At 39.0% G+C, this 23270-nt stretch overlaps 1 protein-coding gene across 1 annotated transcript in view; it reads right to left on the reverse strand.

The window, feature by feature from the left end:
- The window catches only part of ADCY1 (adenylate cyclase 1), a 151450-nt gene that overhangs the window by 78874 nt on the left and 49306 nt on the right, over positions 1–23270 (reverse strand). The window contains exon 3 of the mRNA XM_062496246.1: positions 6297–6415. Coding sequence (XP_062352230.1) covers positions 6297–6415 — 119 coding nt within the window. The remainder of the gene's footprint in view (positions 1–6296; positions 6416–23270) is intronic.

Raw genomic sequence — 23270 nt, forward strand, 5'->3', positions numbered from 1 at the left:
TCTTGTAGCAATGTGCCTGTCCCTCTGATCTTGTGATACTTCCTTTCTTAATGAAATACATCTAGATTTCTGAAATCATAACATTTAAAAAATTATTGTACAGACAGTTCTTTCAGGTTAAGTGTCGCAAGGAATTAAGTAATCTACAGTTACTACTGAAGGGCTCCTGCTAAACACTAAACACAGAAAACACATACAAACTAACTAAAATATAAACTAAACCAAAATTGACATAAATTTTGTATGACTGTGTTCCCCACAAACTACTGCAAGAAAGCACATATAATAGATAACATGTAAACAAAGATTTGTAAGGGTTGAAATGCAATGTTTTTCTTTTGACTGCTCATTTCACTCCTCATTTACTAACGACATAGACAGGAATTTAGTGCACCATTTACAAGCTTATGAATGACACCTAGCTATGTGGTGTGGTCGACAGCACTGGAGGGTAGGGATGACATCCAAAGGGACCTGGATGGGCTGGAGAGGTGTGCCTGTGTGAGCCCCATGAAGTCCAACAAGGCCATGTGCAATGTCCTGCACCTGGGCTGGGGCAATCCCAAACATGGATACAAATTGAGGCATTAGTAGATTAAGACCAGCACTGTGAAGGAGGGCTTGGAGATACTGGTGGATGAAATATTGGACAAGTGTCAGCACTGTATGCTTGTGGCCCAAAAAGCCAAATGTATCCTGTTACACATAAAAGGAAATGTGGCCAGCAGATGGAGGGAGGTGATTCTGTTCCTCTCATGAGACCCCACCTGGATTGTCAGCACAGGAAAGACATGGACTTGTTAGAGTGTGGTTGTTCAGCCTGGAGAAGAGAGGGCTCCAGGGAGATGTAGCAGCCTTCCAGAGTCTAAAGGGGGTCTACAGCAGAGCAGGAGATGGACTTTTTATCATGGTCTCTATTGATAGGACAAGTGGGAATTGTTTCAAGCTAAAACTGGGTAGATTTAGATTAGATGCAAGGAAGAAATTCTTCACTATGAGGGTGGAACAGGTTTCATAGGGTAGCTATGGATGCCCCATCTCTTGAAATATACAAGCTCAGGCTGGGCAGGCTTTTGAGCAACCTTATGTAGTGAAAGATGAACCTGACTCAGACACAGAGACTGGACTAGATGATCTTTAAAGGCTCCATCCTACTCAAACTATTATATAATTTAATGATTCCAGTGTTTAATGGAAGTTTCCTAAGGACTTTATTTTTTTTTTTTAAAAGCTACCTGGACTATTTGGTTTGAAACACCAACAACTATTTCTAACTTGTTCTGATATATAAATTCCAAACAAAAGCCAAGCAGCAGTATAGTGAGCAAGTTCAGGAAAGAAAACAGTATAAAACATACATTTCTCTCCTCTGTCACAGAGACAAGCTGGTTCAGCACCGGCATACAAGTTACATACACCATTATCTCATACTCCTTGACAATCTGAAGAATTTCTGTGTTAACAAGCCCAGAGTTATCACTCCAGGACTTTCTGTATTCCTATTTTCTCCCCTCTATGATTCCTGCAGGCAGGCATAGCCAGCACCTGCATACTGACTGCATCCCTCCTGCAGCACAGCAGGAAGCAGCTGCGCCTGCTAGACCTGAGTGCAGAAAGCCTGTGGCTTGGTTTAAGAGATTTAAGCTGCTTCCCAAGCGTGAATATTGACAGATCAACTCTTTTCTATGTCACTCTCTGGGGCAGTCAGAAGGAGAAATCCTGACAAGTTACACAAGAGATTTGACAGCTTGTAGGTAGTAAATGTTCATTTTTAACAGTACTCATTCATGTACTTTGTGCACTTGAATAGTCCTGCTGTTTTCAGGGAGCCACTTGTATAATAAACAAGTACTATGAAAAGTAAGGAGGGGTTGTATGCCCTGTTTTTATTTTCATTCGGTCCATTTGTTTAATTAAAGTACAACTTACAGTAAAAATGGTATTTTAATGGCTCATGGTGCCTCAGAAACGAGCCTGTAGGACTCTTTTTGTCTCAAAGATCAAATATAAAGGAAGTTTATAAATAATTTTATTTATTATTTGCTTCAATGTTTAAGAAAAAGTGCTCTCTAAAATTAAAGAGGGCTGTTAAAAATAAAAACAAAGGCAGGCTGTGTCTTTTACATTATATAATTTACAAAAACTAGTTCACTCTGAAATCTTACAAGTTAAGAAAGACTACGCACAAAAGTCTGTTTATAGGAATCATGATCACAGATTTTTAAAATATTGGAATGGGTAGGTTAAATTAAAAAATTATTTAAGTTCTGATGTTTTCTGAAAGACAGGACAGACCAGAAATATTTGCTCATAAATACCTGCAGATTGTGTTCTGGCTTCAGACTGAGTCCAAAGAATCTCTAAAACGCCATAAGGAATCTTTTTATTAGTAGCTTTGAAATCAGGCTCTGTGTTTCCTAAAATTAATATCTCTTCCTACAGAACATCCAGGTCTATTTCACTCTTGTAAAAATAAGGCTAAATGAAACTGCTGTACCAGAGGCCCAAGAAATATTTAGCTGTTCAATGTTCACTTTCTTTTTATCTCTTCAACATTGTTGGAGTCACAGAACGAAGCAAGAAGTTGTGTGTTAATATAGGAAGTCAGCCACATCCTTATCCAGCCATGAGTTGAAACAGTCTCATGAAAATCTAATGTCCATTCCAAAAGAGGTAAACAACAAAATGTGTTGAGGTTTCCATACATGGCAAATATTTGAGCTGAAACTCAATTTAAAATTTTCTTAATTGAATTATGGGTCCATAGAGAGATTCAGTCAGGACCAGTGAGTTTTTACAGTAGATGCTGTACCTACATACATGATCTGTAAATTTCTTGGCCCTGTAGGAATAAGGAAACAAGGAAATATGAATCTTAAATTTCTTAACCTAATCTTAAAAAAACCATATCTCCTTCGTGTAACAGAACACATTTCTGAGCCCCACAGAAGAGCTGGTCTTTTGGGGAGCCTTCACACATAACTTGACATCTGGTTCCCACATCTTTGATGGTGTCCTTATCTGGGACTATCCCAGAAAAAATAGCACTTTTAATGTTTGAAACAACTAACGGACTGTATACAGACTATTTCCTTCTGATATACTACAGATATTATATTAGTTGTAACTATTTTAGTTACCTGATTGCTGAATTTATTGTCCTCACTGGGCCAATGCTATCTTGGATGTGTATTTGTGTTATTTGTTTTGCACAGTGCATTTGCATTAGGTTATGTGTCTCCATTTTTAAAACACATGTCCTCATTTCTTACTGTACAGCAATTCTGTTCAAAATCTTTACAAGGTAGCAGATGTGCTAGAGATCTGGGAAGAGCTGATCAAAGGATGACACATTCCCCTCCAGAGGCACAGTGAGTTGCAGGCCGTCATTCAACAATTGTTGGGTAGTTGATAAAAAATTCACCAACTGATTGATAAACCAGGGCTGTTGCCATGGTTATTTGAAACATGCCAGTACTTTTTCCCGGTCCATCATTCACTTCTTACAGAGGTATGTGTATCTCCACTGTAATGTGCTTTTCTGGGAGGAGGTAAAGAAGGTAGCTGTATGAATGTCTTACTTCTCACAATGAAGATTAAATATTATTTGTCTTTTTTTTTTCTTTTTTTTCTTTTTTTGGGGGGGGGTGGTTGGCAGCTATTTAGAAGAGTGAAACAGATACTTTTTCTGATACTTATGAGGGTATTTTCTTTTTTTTTTTTCTGTTGGTTTTTCAGCAGATAAAGTATAGAAAAATCACATAGTTTACTAATTGCATGTCTGCCTCCTTCAGTCTATCTTATCTGAAGAATAATGCTCTGATACTTCCAGGTATTTTCAGGAAGAACAAGAAAGCATTGCAAGAGGAAAAGTAAAAGTGCAGTTCATTTTCTATTTTCCACTGTGTAGCTCTGGAATTAAAAAATCCTGGAATATGGAATTATAGAGGGGGCTTTTGTTGGTTTGTTTTAATAGCAGCACTTTACAGAACACTTGATGTGAAGAGGACAGTTCACAAGAATATAGCAATGATCTCTCAGGTTTACCTGTTATAGCACTGCCACTGCCCAGAAGAAAAAAAAGTTGTTTTCATCTCCTTAAGAAAGTAAAGTAAACACTTCTTACTGGCACTGACCACCGGCAGCCCTGTCAAAGGCATGCTGTGATGCTGTTCTTCACACTGGTGTTAGGGTGGCACCTGCTGGGAGTTCCCCATCATCCTTCAGATCTGCACAGTCACAAAACTTCCAGGGTGAAACTCTGGCCTACTGGGACATGATAGTCACAGATTGCTGGGTATTTATTGTACACTATTTCACCCCAATTGCATTATTTAAATAAAAGGCAATACAGTTTCTTGTAAGTACAGATGATGAAGGGAGGTCTGCTATTTTCAGTTTTCTTCCCTGAGGATCTTACCTGTGACATTAAAATGACCCCATCCTACTTAGGCTTCATTTGCCCCAAAAGTACCTTCTAAATGTCAGAGAATGAATTCACCTCTTCAGACAGTGTATTTGGATTCAAAAACTTTTATGAACTCCACAATGAAGCAGTGAATAAGCCACAGAAGTTTTAGTAGTTCTGTGAAAAAATATGTCACACAGGAAAAAAGATGACTCCTGAGGTTATATTTAAAAAAAATCTTAGCAAAGGAGAGGATGCATTATAATCAATTGCAAAGATGTCTAAGATGACTGTACACAATGTAATGAATGGACTTGTGACACGTAAGATAGAAATATACTAATCATGATATAATTATCAGTCTTACCTTGACCCTGAGTATAATAGGGTACAATGTATTTCTTAGCACTGTGAGGGCATAATTTTTAGATTTAATTTTTATAAGTATATTAAGGAATGTGATCACCAAAGGGTCAAAGTGGAAGACACCCAAACATCAAAACCTGTCATAGCTGAGACTTTGTTAGTAAAACTGACTGCAAATAGACAGACAGGTTATCATTCAAAGATGCAAGACTGGTAAGAAAGAGAAAGGAAGTGCAAATCCTGTTGGTGAGGAGTGCAGCAGAATAAAACCATGTGACATAAACAAGGAAACGTGAAGGAGTAAGACAGGTCACTTAGATTTTGAATGTGTCCTTCAGGAGCTCTCAAGTCAGACTTTGACAATTGAGAACCAGCAGATACTGCAAATAACACTGTCATTTTCAGCATCAGTTTTGGGGCAGTGCATACTTAGAATCAACTTTAAACTGATTGTTAAAGACCAAGTTTTGTATGCAAACTGATGAGATTAATATTATGCAAGATTTAACCATTAACATGAAGTAAACTACTAATTTTTATTCAGTAATGTTAAATTTTACAGCGTAAAACTAACCTATTATGCCAGTCTTCTGAATACTCCCAAAACAGACATCTCTGATTCCCTTAGTGACAGGAATGCTTTTAGTTGCAACAACTTAGTCCCTAGGAACTGGTCCTTGCATATATTAAAGCCAGCTCAATGGGAGGTAGACTAAATCTTGTGAGAAGAAACTTAGCAGTGGATGAGGAAGTTTACTCCTTTGCTACATGAGTATACCATGCAAATCAAAGCAGCTCTGTGGCATCACTTACTAACATTGCACTTTTTTAGCAAAAGGGTGACACTAACTGAACTTCTTTGATGCTGTTTTTGATGTGGAAGCGAAGCACTTGGCAGTAGTGCGATAAAACACAGACAATGTCTTTAAGGAATTTGTTCTGGAGGCAAAGAATAACAAATGAGAATGCACTTTAAGAAAAAGCAATATAAATGACAGCACTTACACAGAGTCAACTACTGAACAAGAGCAAGTAGTAGAACTGAGCCTTAGTCAATAATCTCTGGGGGGTAATGCTCATGTGATGTGGAAAAATACATATTTCTTTATGCTTGCATCACATTTTCTTTCTGTGTTTCCTTGCTATTACCCAGGAAAATATATTAATTTAGAAGCAATTCATCTTAATATCAGAAAAATATAAATGTGTAAAAACTACCATGCATAATAAATATTCCTGTTCACCCAAAACATAATACAGTAAAAAAACAATGACTAGTCATTTGGAAAAAGTTGTCAGTCTCCCAGCATTATTATTCTAAGACCTTTATTGATTCAGGCTTATATCCTGAGAAGATTATTAAATCTTCCTAGTGCACCCATTCTTCTACTTTGCATAAATAATAAATCTTTACTATATTGCTTTTTTTTTTTCTGAAACCTGGCTGCAATTATACATCACTGTCCTTGTACTTAAATACTCTTAGTTCTTTAGTTAATTTCATGGGATACATCATTCCTACCTAACATTGTCATGCCTTTGAATGTAAATCTTGTGGAAAATCCTTTCAGGAGGCTTCAGGAAATCTTCCTTCATTTCCATTGCAACATTTCTGGGCAAAAGGCTCATCAAGAGACGTTCCTAAAAGAAAACATAAACAACATCAATTTTGTGTTATAGTGTATGACCACTTTTTTCCAAAGTTTTAAACTAGCAAACTGGACAACCTTTTCTTAATGTGCTTCCTTAAAAAGTCTGTTGCATAAATAATATGAACCATTTGTTTCAAACTCTTGCAAACTGCATGGATGTCTTTCTTTTTTTTAAGTCTTTTGCATTAAAAAAATTAAAAAACAAACAAAAGAAAAAACAACAACCAAAAACAACCAACCAGAAAAAACAAACCTACACAGAAAAAGCCAGCTTCAAGAGCGTATAATTGTCCGTATTTTTTATTAACATCACAGCTCTAATAATAACAACTTACTTTATTCTTAGCAGCATTTATCTTTCTGGGAAAGACTTCCCAGGATCATGTACTATCCTTTTGTGAGTCCTATTTCATCCTGGATATAATGAAAGTGTTACATTACAAGGAGTTTGACAGCTGGTTATTAAGCAGTGAGAGTAGATGATGGATTTATCCACTGTCGAATTCAGTGGAACAGTTAGCAGAGTTTTAATGGCACCTTAGCCAGTGTGGCAATGTCTTTAATGAACTGCGCCAGTAAAAATCCCTGGCTAAATATGTCTTCTTGCTATACTCACAGAGAAATTTTGTAGCATGGGTCACTGAACTCCATAAAAAGGGTCTCTAATATTATGGATTTTGACTGTATTGACTATAAAGTCCCATGTAGTTTTACCACATATTCTGGCCCATTCACAGGAACCGTCTGGAAAATCTGGAGCTGCTGTTCTTAGGTGTTTTAAGGTGTCCTTAGACACCTACTCAAGTTGTGTTTTCACCCAGAAAATGCTTGCCATTTAAAATGTATTTCCAAGTTTATCCATCAGACCTGCTAGTATCAGCCATAGCAAGTCTGAATGAATTCATGTAACCACATCTGAACTGATTCAGGAGTCTCAGGTTCCAGACAATAACAGGTGAGCCTCAGTGTAGCCTTAGTGGAAGAGGATTAAGTGAGGGAATAATTAAGCAAACTGGATAGGTGTAAGTCCATGATCCCTGACAGGACACATTCACAAGCTCACTGAGCTGTCAGATGTTACTGTAAGGCCCCCCCCTAACAGTCTAACATGTGACTGGGAGAGGTGGCGCAAGACTGCGGAAAGAAAATGTCTCTTCTCTAGCCAAGAAGGGTAAGAAGGTGGCCATAGGGAACTGCAGGCCAGTCAGTTTCACCTTGGGTCCTGAAAGTGATGAAGCATCTCATCCTGGAAACCAAGGTGGTTAGACCAGATGACTTCCAGAGTGCCCTTCCTGCCTCAACTATTCTGTGATTCTGTTGTCTGACAACTGAGAGCCACTGTAAAGGCAGCTGCAAGATGTCACAGAAGTGCGTTTTTTGGCCCAACCACGTCTTCCTATTTTTAATTGATTTAAAATAATGAGAAAAAATAAGAAAAGGGTATCTGCAAGTGCTTTTGTGTTGCTAACATGCGCACATTCAGCAGATAAAGTCAACAAATAATACTAAAAGTTTATTCAAATAGTTTTTTATTTTAACAGTTTATTCGGGAAGGCACATTGAAAGACGGAATAAGTTCAACTTTGTAGAGCTGCCCTGGTGAACTTTAGGGTAAAGTTCTGTCTTATGTTTGTGGTGGTCATATTTTCTTGAGGCTAAGGATTCATCAGCTAGCTCTCTTTCCTGCTCTTATATATATGTAACAAGACATTCCCAGTGGCCGCAGAGGACCTTAACTGCTATGTCCATCAACTGGTGCATAGCCTGGGACATTCTCCCCCCTCACAGGAATTGGTGAGAAAACCCAGGCTAGACAGATGTCCAGCAGTGAGCTATCTCTGGCACTAGGGAAGTGACAACCCCAGCTGACAATAAGCATCTCATTTTGAGAATGAGATGTAGACAAATAAGCTTGGAATTCCTGACTGAGAGACACGTTACTTAACTAACTATAAAAGCTGCATACATTTTCCACAGAGGTAGAAGCCTTCTACACACACCCTGGAAATGTGCAGGACTTCTCCCATGAGTTCAGATGCAAATTCTGCAGTTACTTTCCTGGAAATTGAGAGGAAGGATCCTATGTGTGTTCCATCAGCAATTGATGGTAAACTACATGGAAGTCCTAATCAATGCTATTTCTTCATTAGCTGTAATATTAGGTACCTCAATTGTGCACTGTATGTTATCTGCTACTAGTGTTTCTTTTCTTTATCTTGTATAGTATATAATCTGTTAAAGTCTTATGTCTCTTAAATTTGTGTCAATTAGATAAATAATTCATTTTGTAATAGACCTAATAGGCCATTATTAAGAACACTTGAGTAAGAGTGATCTGGGGTGCAGGCTACCCCAAACAGAGCTACTGCCAGAAATCAGAGTCAAAGGCAGGACTTGTTTAAGTTCTCCTCTACATTCCTAACAATGTACACCAAGAATATTGCAAAGAATACTATGGAATTAAATATCTGTTGTCACTTCACACATATAGCAATTTCCAATTAACCAAACTACCTCATATCACTAAAAAGATGGTTATTTACTGTAAATTTTGTTTTTATTTAATTAAGTATGCTTATATTTCTGTAGCAAAATTGCATTTGGGTAATCCAAATTTTGGGTTACAATCCAAAACAAGTCTTTTACCCACAGTGGATCTTATGAGGCTCTGTTGACTGCTACTTGTGTCTTAAATTTTATTTAATGTGTTGAGAGAAATAAACTGGAGATATAGAACGAGCTCACCACCTCTCAGACAATAGAAGAGAGGAATTTGGACTGATGGTTAAATTGTCTGGTGCTTAAGATGGCATAAGTGATGCTGGAATTTAGCAAGTATTGCTCTGGATGAGAAATTTACAAATAAGGACTAAATGCTCCCTGTAGCTTCTCTTTCATTGAACACATTAATCAAGATCTTCACCATTTTGCTGAAGTGGATTAATAAATTCCAAAATTGTTACGGAGAGAGTGAGTTTTAGACTTCTGTTTCCTAGAAAGTCAGACTTAACCAGACAATCAAGCAAACAGAAATTATACTGACAGACTCCTCCAGAGAGCAGTGTTAACTGAATAGTTCTCCTATGGCCTGCAAACACAATTACAATACGTGAATAAAAAGCTCAGAGATAATGTCTGCAGTGCATGGCAAATAACATGGAATACAGGGTAGTAATAAGAATAATTTCTGTGAAGGCAGCATTGGACAGCTGTAGGATGCAGCACCTGACAGCTTTGAAATGTGCTCATTTCAAGTGTAGTAACAGAGGCTACAAAAATAATGATTCCTGTACATGTTAGGTTGACTGTAACAAGACCAGAAGGGAGCATATGAAAATCCTCTATCAAATGACAATGGCTTGCTTTATTTATTAGACATGAGAAAAAGAATAAAAAATGATTACTGATGAAGAATTGTAGAGTCCATGCAAAGAAGGTTGGCAGCCTCAGACTCATCAAGTGAGGAAATACTCAGTCATGGCTTTCTCAAAGGACAGCCACTGCTGACCTTTCACACCAAGAAGGGAAGCAGCAGCATGACCTGTAAGGACTTGTCCCTGAAGGGAATACTGGAAAATGTTCAGAAAGGACCCTGCAATACAAAGTATCAAAACTAAAAGTAAACGAAAGTAAAAGAAGTAAATGAAATCTAGCTCTCTAGAAAGAATATAAGAAAAGTCTCTTATATTTACAGCAAAATCCCATCAGTCAAGCAAAGCAGTATTGCCCTTCAGGTCAGCCTAAAGAATGCTGAAGAGTTTTGGAGCAGCAAGAGTGAATTCATGTACACAAAATACAGCTGTTCAAAGGTTTGGGAAGGGGGTCTGCCTGGATCTCTACTCAGCAAGTCCTACAATTTTTGTCCAGTTTTTTAATTTTCTCCTGTGTGGCTGATCTGATTATAAAAATATCTGGAAACCAGGCTGAAAGGAAAACTAGGTGTGTAGGTGTTCTGGTTTCGCACACATGACATTTAGTCAGGAAGGAAGGAGACATGCACGGAAATTATTTTTTTTCTGAGAGCTTCCTCTGTGTCTGACAAAAAACCAATCAGGGATTAATTTTTAGAGTTGACAACCTATTAAACCACTGAGAAGGCTGAACACACCTCTGTGAATACGCATTTTAAACCAAGCAAAGCCCGGGAAAGCTCTCTTTCCCTTCTGGTCTGAAGCAGGCAGCACCATCCCGGGCCCCTCCATGTGGCCCAGGCAGGGCCGGGTGGGCTCTGATGCAGGACTTGGGAAACCCGCCGGGCTCGGCTTCTGCTGGGGTCTCTGCTGTTTGATAGAAAGGGGGAGGGCTGCTCCCTCTTAGCTCGGCTGCTAAGACCCTAGCCTGTCCCACTGGCATGGCCGGGGGGCTGTGGCTCGGCTGGCATGCCGCTGCCGGCCCGGGCTGATGCTGGAACCGGGAGAAGCTCCGGGCAGGGCCCACCCCGCTGCGGCCCCTGCGGCCGGGGGCGAGGAGCTGAGCCGGGCCCCCATCCCCTGGAATGGATTGCAGCCGGAGTAACCATCACTGCTCCTGGCTGGGCCCCTGCTATCCTGGCCAAGCCCCAGCGTGCTTGCCGAAAGACTCCCTATGGTAAATAGCTCCAGCCGGCACCCAACAGGGATCGCAGGACCGTCTGCAGACCTCGGGAGAGATATTAACATTTCCACTGCCCAGAATGAGACTTGCAGACGCTTTGTTCTCTCTCTTCAGTGGAAGAAAAGGACAGAGATGAAGACATGCACAGAAAACAGCATAGAGATATCAAAGTCAAATAAGAAGGAGGAGTCAGGTCCCAGATGAGGGAATGAGGAGAGTCGTGGACTGAAATTATTTTTTAAGCTACAGAGAAGATTATGGTTGATAAATCAGGTACTCTTGTTTCCCTATAACTCATGAAATGCTTATGGGACGGATGAAATGTTTGAATTGGAGCCATGAGCAAAAGGCATTTGTGTTGAAGTAAGCAGATGTTGAAGTAGCTATGCTCCTATGAGAAGTTTGAACGGAGAGGAGAGAGATGAAGACCCCTGTTGCCCCCCCACAGAAGAAGAGAAAAAACCCTCTGTTTTCAAGAGACGATGAGAGCCTTTGCTTGAACAATCCTTAGACTTATGTGCCCCATAAGCTGACATGGTCCTAGATAACAGTTTTGGGAAACTGTCAGTCAAGGAAGGGACTTTCACACAGTTATCAGATTTCCATTCTCCCAGGCAGCTGATCATTGTGACATTGAGGCCACGAGAAAACTGTTTCTTCTGGAGAAGTCTCCATAGACTGAAGAGAGAGCCTACTCTCCCTAAGTAAACTGGAGAAAGTTTTTTGTCTTTTTTTAGAGATGGTAAACTGACTGATTTGTTTCTGTACAATGTCAGTGTGAAAGAGGTTAGGGAGGAGAAGTGTTCTAAAAATTTTATTCTGATTATATTTTTCTTGTAGTTTCCAGTAATAAAGTTTTCTTTATACCCTCCAAAGTTTGAGCCTGTTTTTCCTTCCTCCTAATCCTATCTCACAGCAGGAAATGAGTAAATAATTCTAATGGGTGCAGTGGCAATTTAACCAGCGCTAAACCCACCACAATAATTGGTGCATTGGCCAGGAAATCTCAAGTTGGAAAACTCAAACCACTACCAGGACTAAATCCATTAGTATGATAGTGTGTTGAATGGAATAAGTGACAAAACTAATGGAAGATCACTCACATTTATGGTGACATTCATGCTTGAGTGATTGTTGCCTCTAACAGGGATGGAAAAAAATGGATGGAAAAAAACAGGCAGGAAAAAAATAGAAAGAGTAAAACAAGGAGCACTAATCAATTAGCAACAACTTCTACCAAAATAAAACAACACTCATGTTGCAAACCACCTAATTGATCACAAATTATTTTGTGTTGAGGTAGCCTCAACATGTGACATCTTCCTAAACACAAGGTCTAGTAGAACTAAAATGTTTCTACATTTTATTCCTTCTAAGTAGTTCACAATGTTTTTAGGATTATTACAGCTGTTTTCTACACAGAATGTTAAATTTTTGGCCACACAACCAGCTTACACTATTTTAGGAATTTGTACACTCTTCTGCTGTAAATCTTCACTCAGCATCAAAATGGTCTAAAGTGAAATCACATGCTGAAAAAAAATTATTTTCAGAGATTGTAATTATCAGTCAATGATTTTGCATTCCCTGCAGAAATCTCACTAAGAAAAGAAAATTATAGATGAGGACTTAGATTTCCTTCATTCACAACATTTTACATTCCCAGTCCTGTTCTGGGATTTCAAATGCCAAACTGGGCCACCTCTGCCAATTGTATCATCCTGATTAATAATGATTACTGCACTACTAATGAAGACTTAGCTATTTTTGAAAGGACAGTAAATTTAGAGAAACATTCAAATTTCTCTTACAGCAATCACTAGGAAGAAAAAAAAAAAAGGAAGAAACATTCATTTTGACTCCAAGGCAAGTCAAAATGTGCATACCAAACCAATTAAGAATTGCTCACTGTTACCTTGCCCCTATTCAACAACTAATACAATTAGGCATGTGACAAAGAAGGAAAATATGCCAAGGCAGTGAAATGGATAAGAAAAAAGCATTTCCTGTTGTTAATAGACAAAAAGACCCTATATTACTGCTTGGAACATTCTCAACCCTATTTACAAGTACATAATCCTGGACTGCAACTTTCATTCTGGGTTGGACCCAAGGAAAAACTTTAATAGTTATTCAAAACTTGACTAGACAAAGCGACAGTTGACCGGACCTGGTGTTGCTGGCAGTCCTGCTTTGAGGGAGTGGTTGGGCTTGATGATCTCTAGAGGTCTGCTTTGACCACTGTGTATGAAGGTGTCTCCCTTGGTCCACAAGGGCCAGGAGAGGCAGGTGCCTGAAGCCTCCTGGGGAGGCCTTGCTCTCTCACCACACACAAGTGGGGCTTCTAAAACAGAAGAGGAGCTCAAGGCTCAGCACCTTCTAGGAGTTGTGTTGATTTCTCATTTCTGAGAGGGAGTGGAAAGAAGCAAGCAGACACTATTGAAGAAAAAACATCATCTGCATGCTCTATTCTGCCCCAACACTCTCTTCAGCTTTCTTCAGTTTGGAGGCTTCTCACCACAACTCCCTCTTCTATCCCCATCCCTGCCCTGGACAGTCTCTCCCACCAGCATCCCAGCTCTGCTTTTATGGGAGTCTCCAGTGTATATTCCTAATACATTTCTCATGCCTGCCTCCAAATGAAGATGCCCATCCACTTCCCATTTTGAAAATGATACTATTTTCTCATTTTACTGCTCATTCCAAACACTTACAAGCTACTCAAAGTCCTTTGAAATTTTCACATTGATTTAGAATCATTTCATGCAATTGCCCAAACATTATGCAGTTATTCCTAGTATACAAAATGATTCATTTTGACATCTGTATGAGCAATGACTGTGATACATTTTCAAATTCTTTCAGCAGGCTGTAAATGAGTCCATACTCCCTTCATCAGAAAAGAAGGCTCAAAAGCATATAAATATCTTAAATGTTCCTAGCCAGCAACGTCTTCTTTCTTTCCAGTTGCCCAGTGTGCAGTTTAAAGACTTCTCACAAATTTCTACCCAAAACCTGGGTACAATTGCTATGCTTCCCCAAGATAAATTGTATTCCTGTAGTTTATCATGTGAGATATAAAGAAAACAAAACGGAAATACTATTTAGAGTCAGAGCAGATGACTTTATCGAAGGAAACTGTTGTCATTTTTTTTCTGAGATAAGCAGCCAAGCTGAGAGAAGCAACCAAGGGAACTGTACTGTTGCCTCAGAGCTGCAGGCTCTTGTGTTTCTCCGGTTCCTTGAATCTCATTGCTCATTGCCCTCTCATCCTACTGTACATGCACATCTGCTGGAATTCATTTTGAGAATGAAGTTACAGTCTGGAAGGGCCATGTAGAAAACTGTACTGCTTTGCCTGTTTTTCAATCCCACAGGAGCAGGGATTTAATGGATACAGCCCCATCTCTTCCAGCCAGATTAATTAAATTCCTCCTGAACTGCTCCTTCCAGCCAGCATGCTGGCACTACCCTTACCCATCAGAGAGTCTGGGCCCCACCTGGAAGGCAGAGAGTTCTGTCTTTTGGAAGTTGCTCTAAATAGAACTTGGAGATTCCCAATCTCATGCTGGGGAAACCAGTAAGTCTGGGTGGCACTCCAGATCATGGTCCTTTTTCACCCTCCCTAGCACTGAACCACATTTTTCAGGATAGACTTCTTGCCCATGTTACTTTTTTTTTTTTTTTTGCATTTTCATAGTGACTTTAGGAAGGAAGAAAGTAAAAAAAAAAAATGTGTGACAAAACCAGGTTTGACATATTTGCTTCTTGGCTGAAAAAACATGAATATTTTTGTTTGTTATAGTAACAGTCCAACAATGATGACAAATAGGAAAAGGAGCTCAAAAAAGAAAGGAGATTTTGATCATTTACTCTACAAAATTCTTCTACAATGCAGAACATGAAATCAAACCTAGCAATTTTTTCATTCTTTCACAGATCTTCTCTTGTTATTGCTGTACTTAGGAGGAAAGTGCCGCCATATTTTAAAGCAAATTTTTCTCCCTAGAGAAGAAAAGCATCAGGCATGCATGTAAAACATTCATAAGACTGTCAGAGTTAATTCATCTATATAATTTTGAGATTCAGTTTCTAGTCAGCAGTAACTCTGAGGTACATCCTAAATATTACCACCTGCTACCTAATAATACCATGATACCAAGCTCAATTTTGTATCATTTTAAAAGCTAGGTCTTAGTGGATTCACAAGCTCTGTCACCCTTATATTACACTTCAGCCATTTTAATTCCCTTTAAGGAAAAACAAAACAAAACAAAAAAACAAAGGAAGAAACCAAAAACAAACAAACAAAAAAAACCCAAAACCAACCAACCAAACAAAACACCCTAAAACAAACAACAAACAAAAAACAACAACAACAACAAAAACAAAACAAACAAAAAAAAGAGAGTGAAAAGAAGTCTAATGAAATGCATGGAAGAACAACTTTGTGTACAACTGTTAGGATTCATTTATACTTTTTGCAAGCTGTAAAACAAAAGCAGCAGATTTCATCAGTGAATTATTGGAAACTCAACTATGCTATGCCCTTTCTTCCAACTAAGTACATTAAATAGCACTGATAAAGACGGTGATCTTCCATAAGCCACAAGGTGGCAATGTTTCAGAACAGTCCTGAAATTTATATTTATCAGCAAGTCACTACTACAATAGTAATCGTAAAAGACCCTCCCTAAAAGACCAGATACCTAATGCATAGGTTTTGAGTAGTAAGAGAACGGCTAACAACACAGTTGTGGTAGATGATCAATACACTCCGTATGAACTGCATGATGCATTCAATCTGAATGCTCCTATGCCAGACTGATTTGACATCTTTCTGTGGTTACGTGATTATTTTTGTTTAAATAAAGGAAAGGAAGGATGCATCAGCAGAATAGTGTTGAATGAGGCATTGATAGTTTCCACATGGAGCATAGTTAGTCACAATGGAGAAGGTAAGGCCTTGGGAAATAATTAGAACATGAAGTCTCAGCTAAAACAGAAGGCAATGGGCTCCATGGAGTGCAGAAGCGTTGGGATCAAGTGTGTGCATAAAGAAACCATAAAACTACTCAAATCTATAAAGTTCAGAAAACAGCATTCAAGAAGTAGAATGATAAGACTGAGAAAACTTCAGTAGCACATTGTACTTTTAGGTACCATCCAGAAAAACACATGAGCTAAATAATGTCAGAGATTGAAATGGTTCATGCCTTAAACATTGCTGTGAAGGAGTTTTACCCATCATAGTAAAAACTGCATAAAGAAACTAGAACCACAGAAGCCCACCTCTCCTTGAAGATGCCTGACTGGAACTTTTCACTGTGAGATAAGATGCCCAGATGAGACAAAGGGGACACTATTGTTCAAGCATCTCAGGTCTAGGGAGAAGAATTCATCCAGAGGAAGGGCAAATCCAGCAGCTGCACTTAGAATCATCTCTGTCTGAGTTTGGGGTGAGGGAAACCACAGCCCTCAAAGGTTTACACAGACTTCTGCAACTGAGGGTGGGGGAATTGATTTCAGGTATATGGCACAACCTCTGCTCAGAAGGCATTGAACACTCATCCTCCCTTACACAAAGCAGCCCAGCTGTGAAACCCCCAGCCCCACAGGCCCCATCCACAGGACATCACCTGAGAGGCAGCTGAGGGGGTGTCATAATCCATCAGTGACCCCCAAGGTGCTCTTCAAACTCATTCCAGAGGCCTTGCACCACAGGACACGATGCAAAGGGATGCAACAGATCCAGAGTCTGCTGTAAGAGACTCTGCCAAACTGCACACTCCCGGGGGGGGGTACCTGGGCAATCCCACCCAGCCTGGACATATATTAATCCATCAAATTCTATGCTTTTCAGAGGGACCTTCACCACCAAGAAGACCAGATGGAGAGGATCAACAGAATGACAGTGGGATCCACAGTGGTGATATTTTCTTTATTCTGTCTCTGTGTCACTCTTTCTGTCCCCCTGCCTCTTTTCTATTTCTTTCTCTTCCTTTATCTCTCTCTCTCTCTCTTTCATATTTTCTATCAAATAAAGTCCATACTTTTGACTTGGACATAGGTTCTTTGTTGTAACTCAGTTTGGGCAGAGGCATTTCTAATAATTTTAAAACTGGACTGTAACAATAAGTTGGAAACCTCTGCATGTAAAGAAACCCCAGATACTCTCTGATCACAGAATATCTATGGAATATGCATATGACACTATCCTAAAATGGCAAGTTTGATTCCTGAAAGGACTAGAAAATTAATAGCCGGCTAAGTTGAGATCAGCTCCACAAATTTTGTTCAAATAGGAACAAGAGCTGAGAAAGGTTATGAGACTAAACAAGAAAACTGAAAGCATAAAAAGCACAAGCTCTCTTCCTAGTTATCTTTACATCTATTAAATCAGAGTACTCTAGAAATACATCAATAAAGATTAATTATCAGAAAGGCTAGCTAACAGTTGATACCAGATATAAACTGGCAATGAATAAATCATCCGACATCTAAACTACTGTTAGTCTTTTTACTTTCACCTTTTATCTTTAATATTCTCTCCCTCTGAAAAGTCACTGGCAATATCCAATGTGTCCACAAAACTACTATAGAAACTTGACAGGAAAAAGATTATACTCATTTCAGTTAAAGGAAATCTTTCTACTGGAAGTAAACTTGAGAGAGAAGAAGCTGAATTCTCACAACCAAATTGTGCCTTTATAGTTAAGGCATATTTATTTGCCTCATTTTAGTGCAGGCAAGTAGCCATACAGATATAATCAGACCATTCTCTAGAGCAGATAACTTGAAAGCTTCCTTATGTTTGGCAGGAAATAAGGAAAAACATTTCTGCAGTACATTGCCAAGGACAGGTATTTCTCAACTCCAGCAGTGTTAGCTTAATAAGTATCTTTGTTTCTATCAAGCTTCAGTAGGATTTTTGTAAGTAGGTTCTTTAGGGATCATCATCTTCATTGATGAAGATGAAAGTTTGTGTGGTACAGTGGTGCCACTGAATGTACTTTTCTAAATCTTCCTAAGTGGAAAGAGAACTTTTTGTCCCTTGTTCTGCAGAGTCAGGAAGGCTAGTTTTCATCTTCCAGTGAAAAGATCCCCTCATGATAGCGCTGACTGTAAGCATAAGTAGTTTGAGTATCTATGTTAAAAACAAAAAAGACACACTTAAAAGCACAAATGCAAAAATTATAATTTATTCATTGAAAGTATTTTCTGTTTCAAATAAAGAGAGGTCTTAAAAATGATCACAGAGAGCACTAATCATCTACTAATGCAATGATCAGAGGGGACACAGAAGTGCTAATGCAATTCCTAGGCTGGCCTGCAGATGAGGCATCTGTGAGCTCAGGTTTGCTGGAGGCTTAAGTGCCACAGAGTCCTATGTTCCATCATGAACAGGACAACAATCCTGTTACTGTATTTCTTTTCCTGAAGTGTTAGGCAGATGGACTCACAAGCACTGTCATCTTTACCAATGCTAGCCCTTCCAGGGTAAATGGAAGAGCAGACAGATCTTCACTGGCTCTCTTATGGTGTACCAAGTTTCCTCTACTGTTACAACAGCAGGTCTTTCAAATCCTCAGCCGTGTCTGGTTTGTTCCACCAATGTAACACTGAATATCTTGCATAGGCAAGGATGCATTCCTCAGGAAGGGAATGTCAGAGAGCTCAACCTTCTGCAAGGTAGACATATCCCTGTCTTCTGCCCTCATTAATGCTCCAAACCCCAGCTAGTGGAATTTTTCTTGAAGAACATACATGTTACAGCTCGAGTTGGTACTGGGACTGTGTCACTCTCTGATTTTCCTCTGGCCCATGAGTGTTGCATATAGGTAAAGCCTTATAAAATAAGAACTTCGTTACCCTTATAAAATCATGGCTCAGGCCTTCTACTTTGGCTAAGTACAGCTAACAGCTAGCCTAACAAGTTCCCATGAGAAAGGAATATGCACCTGTAGAAATAGTCTTCTAACCATGAGAATAATTCTGTACACATACACATAAAAAAAAAAGTAAACATCATCAAAAAGGAAGGTTTTGACAGACATGTGCACTAGCAGCTACTAACCAGTGAACTGAATTGCCATAAGTAACTAACCAATTAGAATTAAACATGATGCCTTTAGAAAGCAATAGAAATATGAGCTGTGAATGAAGATTGGCTATTGTGGATGGAAAAACAGGTGTCTTGTCTGTCTCTACTGCAACACATGTGTTATGACATTCTCCTTACCCACACTCTTTCTCCAAAACCCAGATATCTCCACCAAGTCTACATAGATATGTGGAAAATCTCTATGGTCTCTGGCACCTGATTGAGAAATGGAGCCAACATAGGGAAGCAGCAAAATAAACGTCACTAACATCTTCAGTCTTCTTTGCTTGCTGCTGGAGCCAGCACAATCTGCATCTGAGAGTCCAGAATCAGTGGAACTTTGAGGGCACAGTGCTGTGCTAGTACCAGTGCTTCACATCACTGCTACTGTCTGATACAGCATCACACACTTTCATTTAGATTTGTGGTAGCAACTCAGTATCAGCACATGATCTTTTTTAGTACAGATCTTTGCTGCTGGCAGAAAAAGCATGAAATCTTCAGTAAAGATAAGCTTTTTGATTGCTAGTGATAGATAACTGAGCCCACTAGTGCATGTAAGCAAACTAAGAAATGAAAAAAACCCCAGGAACCTGAAGTCAATAAAAGTAATTTTAGAATCTAAGAAAGACATATTCAGTGGCAAGCAGTTATCATTTCTTTTTATAAAGAACATAAATGCCTTTAGTATATAGGAAAGAAAATCATGGCATAGAACAGTAAAATGGAATAGATGTCTGAATCTCCAAAGACTAAGATATAAATATGGTTTGCTTTGAAAAATCTAAATGTTATTCCAATTTGTATTAGACAAACCTAAAAGCTTTTGTCCTTTGCTACTTTTCCTTATTTTTACAGAGCATGAAAATGAGGCTAACCCATAGGAGAAAATCTCATTGCCTTCTGGAGTGGAAGAACAAGTACCAATCAGTAATATGCTAAGGAAGCAAAGAGTGTATTCACCCACTTAAAATAGCAAGTGTGACTCAGATTTAGTTCATTATTTCCTTGTCAAACTGGGAAATTCCTAATCAAATGTGCCTGAAGGGGATCTAAACTCCAGATGAAATAAGTTTGTAGTGAAGAGGTAATGAGGAACAGAAACCTTGGGAAGAATTTAAATCACATGACAGACAGAAGTTCATTTATAATGGCAAACATGACAAAAATACTGCCTTAGAATGTATTTCTTTTGCCAGTAAATGGGGTGTAGTCTAGCTCTTTTCCTCCACAGACAGTTGGCCAAAGGAAACAGGTAAAAAATCCAGAAGAACATGTCTGCCAGCAGCATATACTTTTATATATTGGAATGCAAGGAAAGTGCCCAGCTCAGTATCTTGTTCAAGATGATAATCTGTGCTTAAATAATAGCATATCATTTGGCAAACTGCACATGTGGCAATGCCAGCTGCTGTGACATGGAAGACCTAGGTGACTAAACAGTTGGTCTATGGTGGTATCACCCTGTGTTTGAAGACTGGCACAGGAAATGTGTCAAACTTTTGTAAAGTGTTAGCTAACTTTTATATTATAGTCAAGACTGTTCTAGAAGTGAAAACAATTTTGTGAACAACAATAAAAATACCTGTAAGAGGAATTTTTAAATGACATTTTAAAGCTTTCTGTGAATTTCTGCTGTTGAGGGAAGAACATCAGTATTCACTACTGAGGTTGCTTCACTTCATAATGTGGCATCCTACTAAAATGAATAATAACATTGCATTAGTGTTCACATGGCACTTCTGTAATGAATATTGCTCTAAATTTAGAAATCGACAATAAGAAACATCTTAAAATTATTTGTCTTACAATTTAACTTCAAAATCTAATGCGCTATATTATGTGTGCCTAATTATGATAATTTGCCTTGGCAACTGCTATCTATGATATTATCTGTTGAAAACAGTTATCTGCTTAAAACTGAACAGTTGTGTGATTTTTAATCATCTAATAAGGACAGGTTTGTGTTAGCCTGTTCACCCCTCCTCCTCCGTTCTCTCTAATTGAAATACAAATTGCCAGTAGGAAAAATAAATGGAAAAATTCAAAGTCAAACACTTAGCATATTAGATTGACAGTTGCTTGAAAGAGAACATATTATAAATTTTCCATTATTTATTCCAAAACGCCTCCACCACCTCCCTCATCAGTCCATTCCAATGCTTGACAGCCCCTTCTGTGAAGAAATTCTTCCTAAGGTCCAACCTGAACCTCCCTTGGTGGAGTTTGAGGCCATGTCCTCTTATCACTCGTAACCTGGGAGAAGACACTGACCTCCAGCTGGCTACCCCCTACTTTCAGGTAGTTGTAGAGACCAATAAGGACCCCCTGAGCCTCCTTTTGTGCAGGCTAAACAACCCCAGCTCTCTCAACACCTCTTCACAGGACCTGCTCTCCAGACCCTTCCTCAGCTTGACTGCCCTTCTCTGGACATGTACCAGCACCTCAATATCTTTCTTGTAGTGAGGGGCCCAAAACTGAACACAGGACTCAAAGTGTGGCCTCACCAGTGCTGACTACTAGGGAACAATCTCTGCCCTGGTCCTGCTGGCCACACTTTTGCTGATACAGGTCAGAATGCCATTTCCCTTTTTGGCCTCCTGGGCACACTCTGGCTTATGTTTGGCTGCTGACCAAGCCCAGGTCTTTTTCACCAGACAGTTTTACAACCACTCTCTCTACCAAGTCTGTAGCACTGCAAGGGCAGATCCTGGCACTTGGCCTTGTTGTATCTTGATCCATCAATGCAGCCTGTACAGATCCCCCTGCAGATCCTTCCTATTCTCTAGCAAGTCAATACTCCCATCCAAAAATTTATTTTCCCGAAGTAAGCCAGCATACATTACATATAAGAGCTTAACATGGGTGGCATGACTGTATAGCATGCATACATATATGAGAAAAAACCAAACTACAACAAATAACAGTCCAAGACATCTTCCTACTTAGCCTGAATATGAGTGACTACATGTATAGTGGAAAACAAAGTTTATGCACCCTCTTTTTATCTTTACAAATCTATATCAAACCTTTATAAAGAGGTATTTAAATTTTTAAATCTATAAATTTTTGACACCTCGTGACATAAAATAGAATGCCAGAATAACAAATTTAATTGATAGTTTTAGTTTTCTTTTTTTTTTTACACAGAATTAATAGTGTTAATTTTCTTCACAGTGGCTAGGAGGGTGCTGTGTTTTGAATTTGTGCTGAAAACAGTGTTAATAACACAAGGATGTTTTAGTTATTGCTGATCAGAGTTTACTCAGAGCCAAGGAATTTTCTGCCTCTCACACCATTCTTCCAGTGAGGGGGCTTTAGATGCACAAAAATTTGGGAGAGGACAGAGCTGGGACACCTGACCCCAACTAACCAAAGGGTTAGGGGTTTTCCATTACATATGGTGTCAAGCTTAGCATATAAGATGGTGGAAAAAAGAGAAAGGGGAGATGATGATATTCAGAGTCATGGCATTTGTTTCCTTAAGCGACCATTACATGTGATGAAACTCTGCTTTCCCAGAAATGGCTGAACACCAGTCTGCCAATGGGAAGCAGTCACTTAATTTCTCGTTTTGCTTGCTTGCATGCACACCTTTTGCTTTAGCTATTAAAGTGTCTTCATCTCAACCCATGAGTTTTCTCACCTTTACTCTTTCTATTTTCTCCCCCATTCCACCATGGAGGGAGAGAGGGAGGGAGGGGCTATGTGGTATTTAGTTGTGCCTGGGGTTAAACCACAACATTTACTAACATCAGAAAGCTTTCAGGGGATGAAATAAAGTGAAACCAAATAGTTACAGTAATGATCTGGCATGTTCTTATATGTGGTTTTTAAAATGTTTTCATAGACTTCTCTTAAGTTTCATTTTGTAAAATAAAGACATGCAGCTAGAGTAATAAAATTACAAGGCAACTAAAATACATGAACTTTATATGATTTACAATTGTGTGTTTTTATTGTATGTAACCCACTTTACTATATGTTTCTACACTTTGGAAATGCAAGTCTAGTAGCAAAGTACATCTCTCTCTTATCCTACACCTGTGCCGCCGTAATTTGAGGTGTCTTCTTGTAACCACTCCAAAGAAATACCTCATGTTTAAAAGAGTTCAGGATGGAGGGGTTAAACTGCCCTTGGATGTGC

This window comes from Cinclus cinclus, chromosome 1, assembly GCF_963662255.1.
Source record: "Cinclus cinclus chromosome 1, bCinCin1.1, whole genome shotgun sequence".
Classification (NCBI taxonomy): Eukaryota; Metazoa; Chordata; class Aves; order Passeriformes; family Cinclidae; genus Cinclus; species Cinclus cinclus.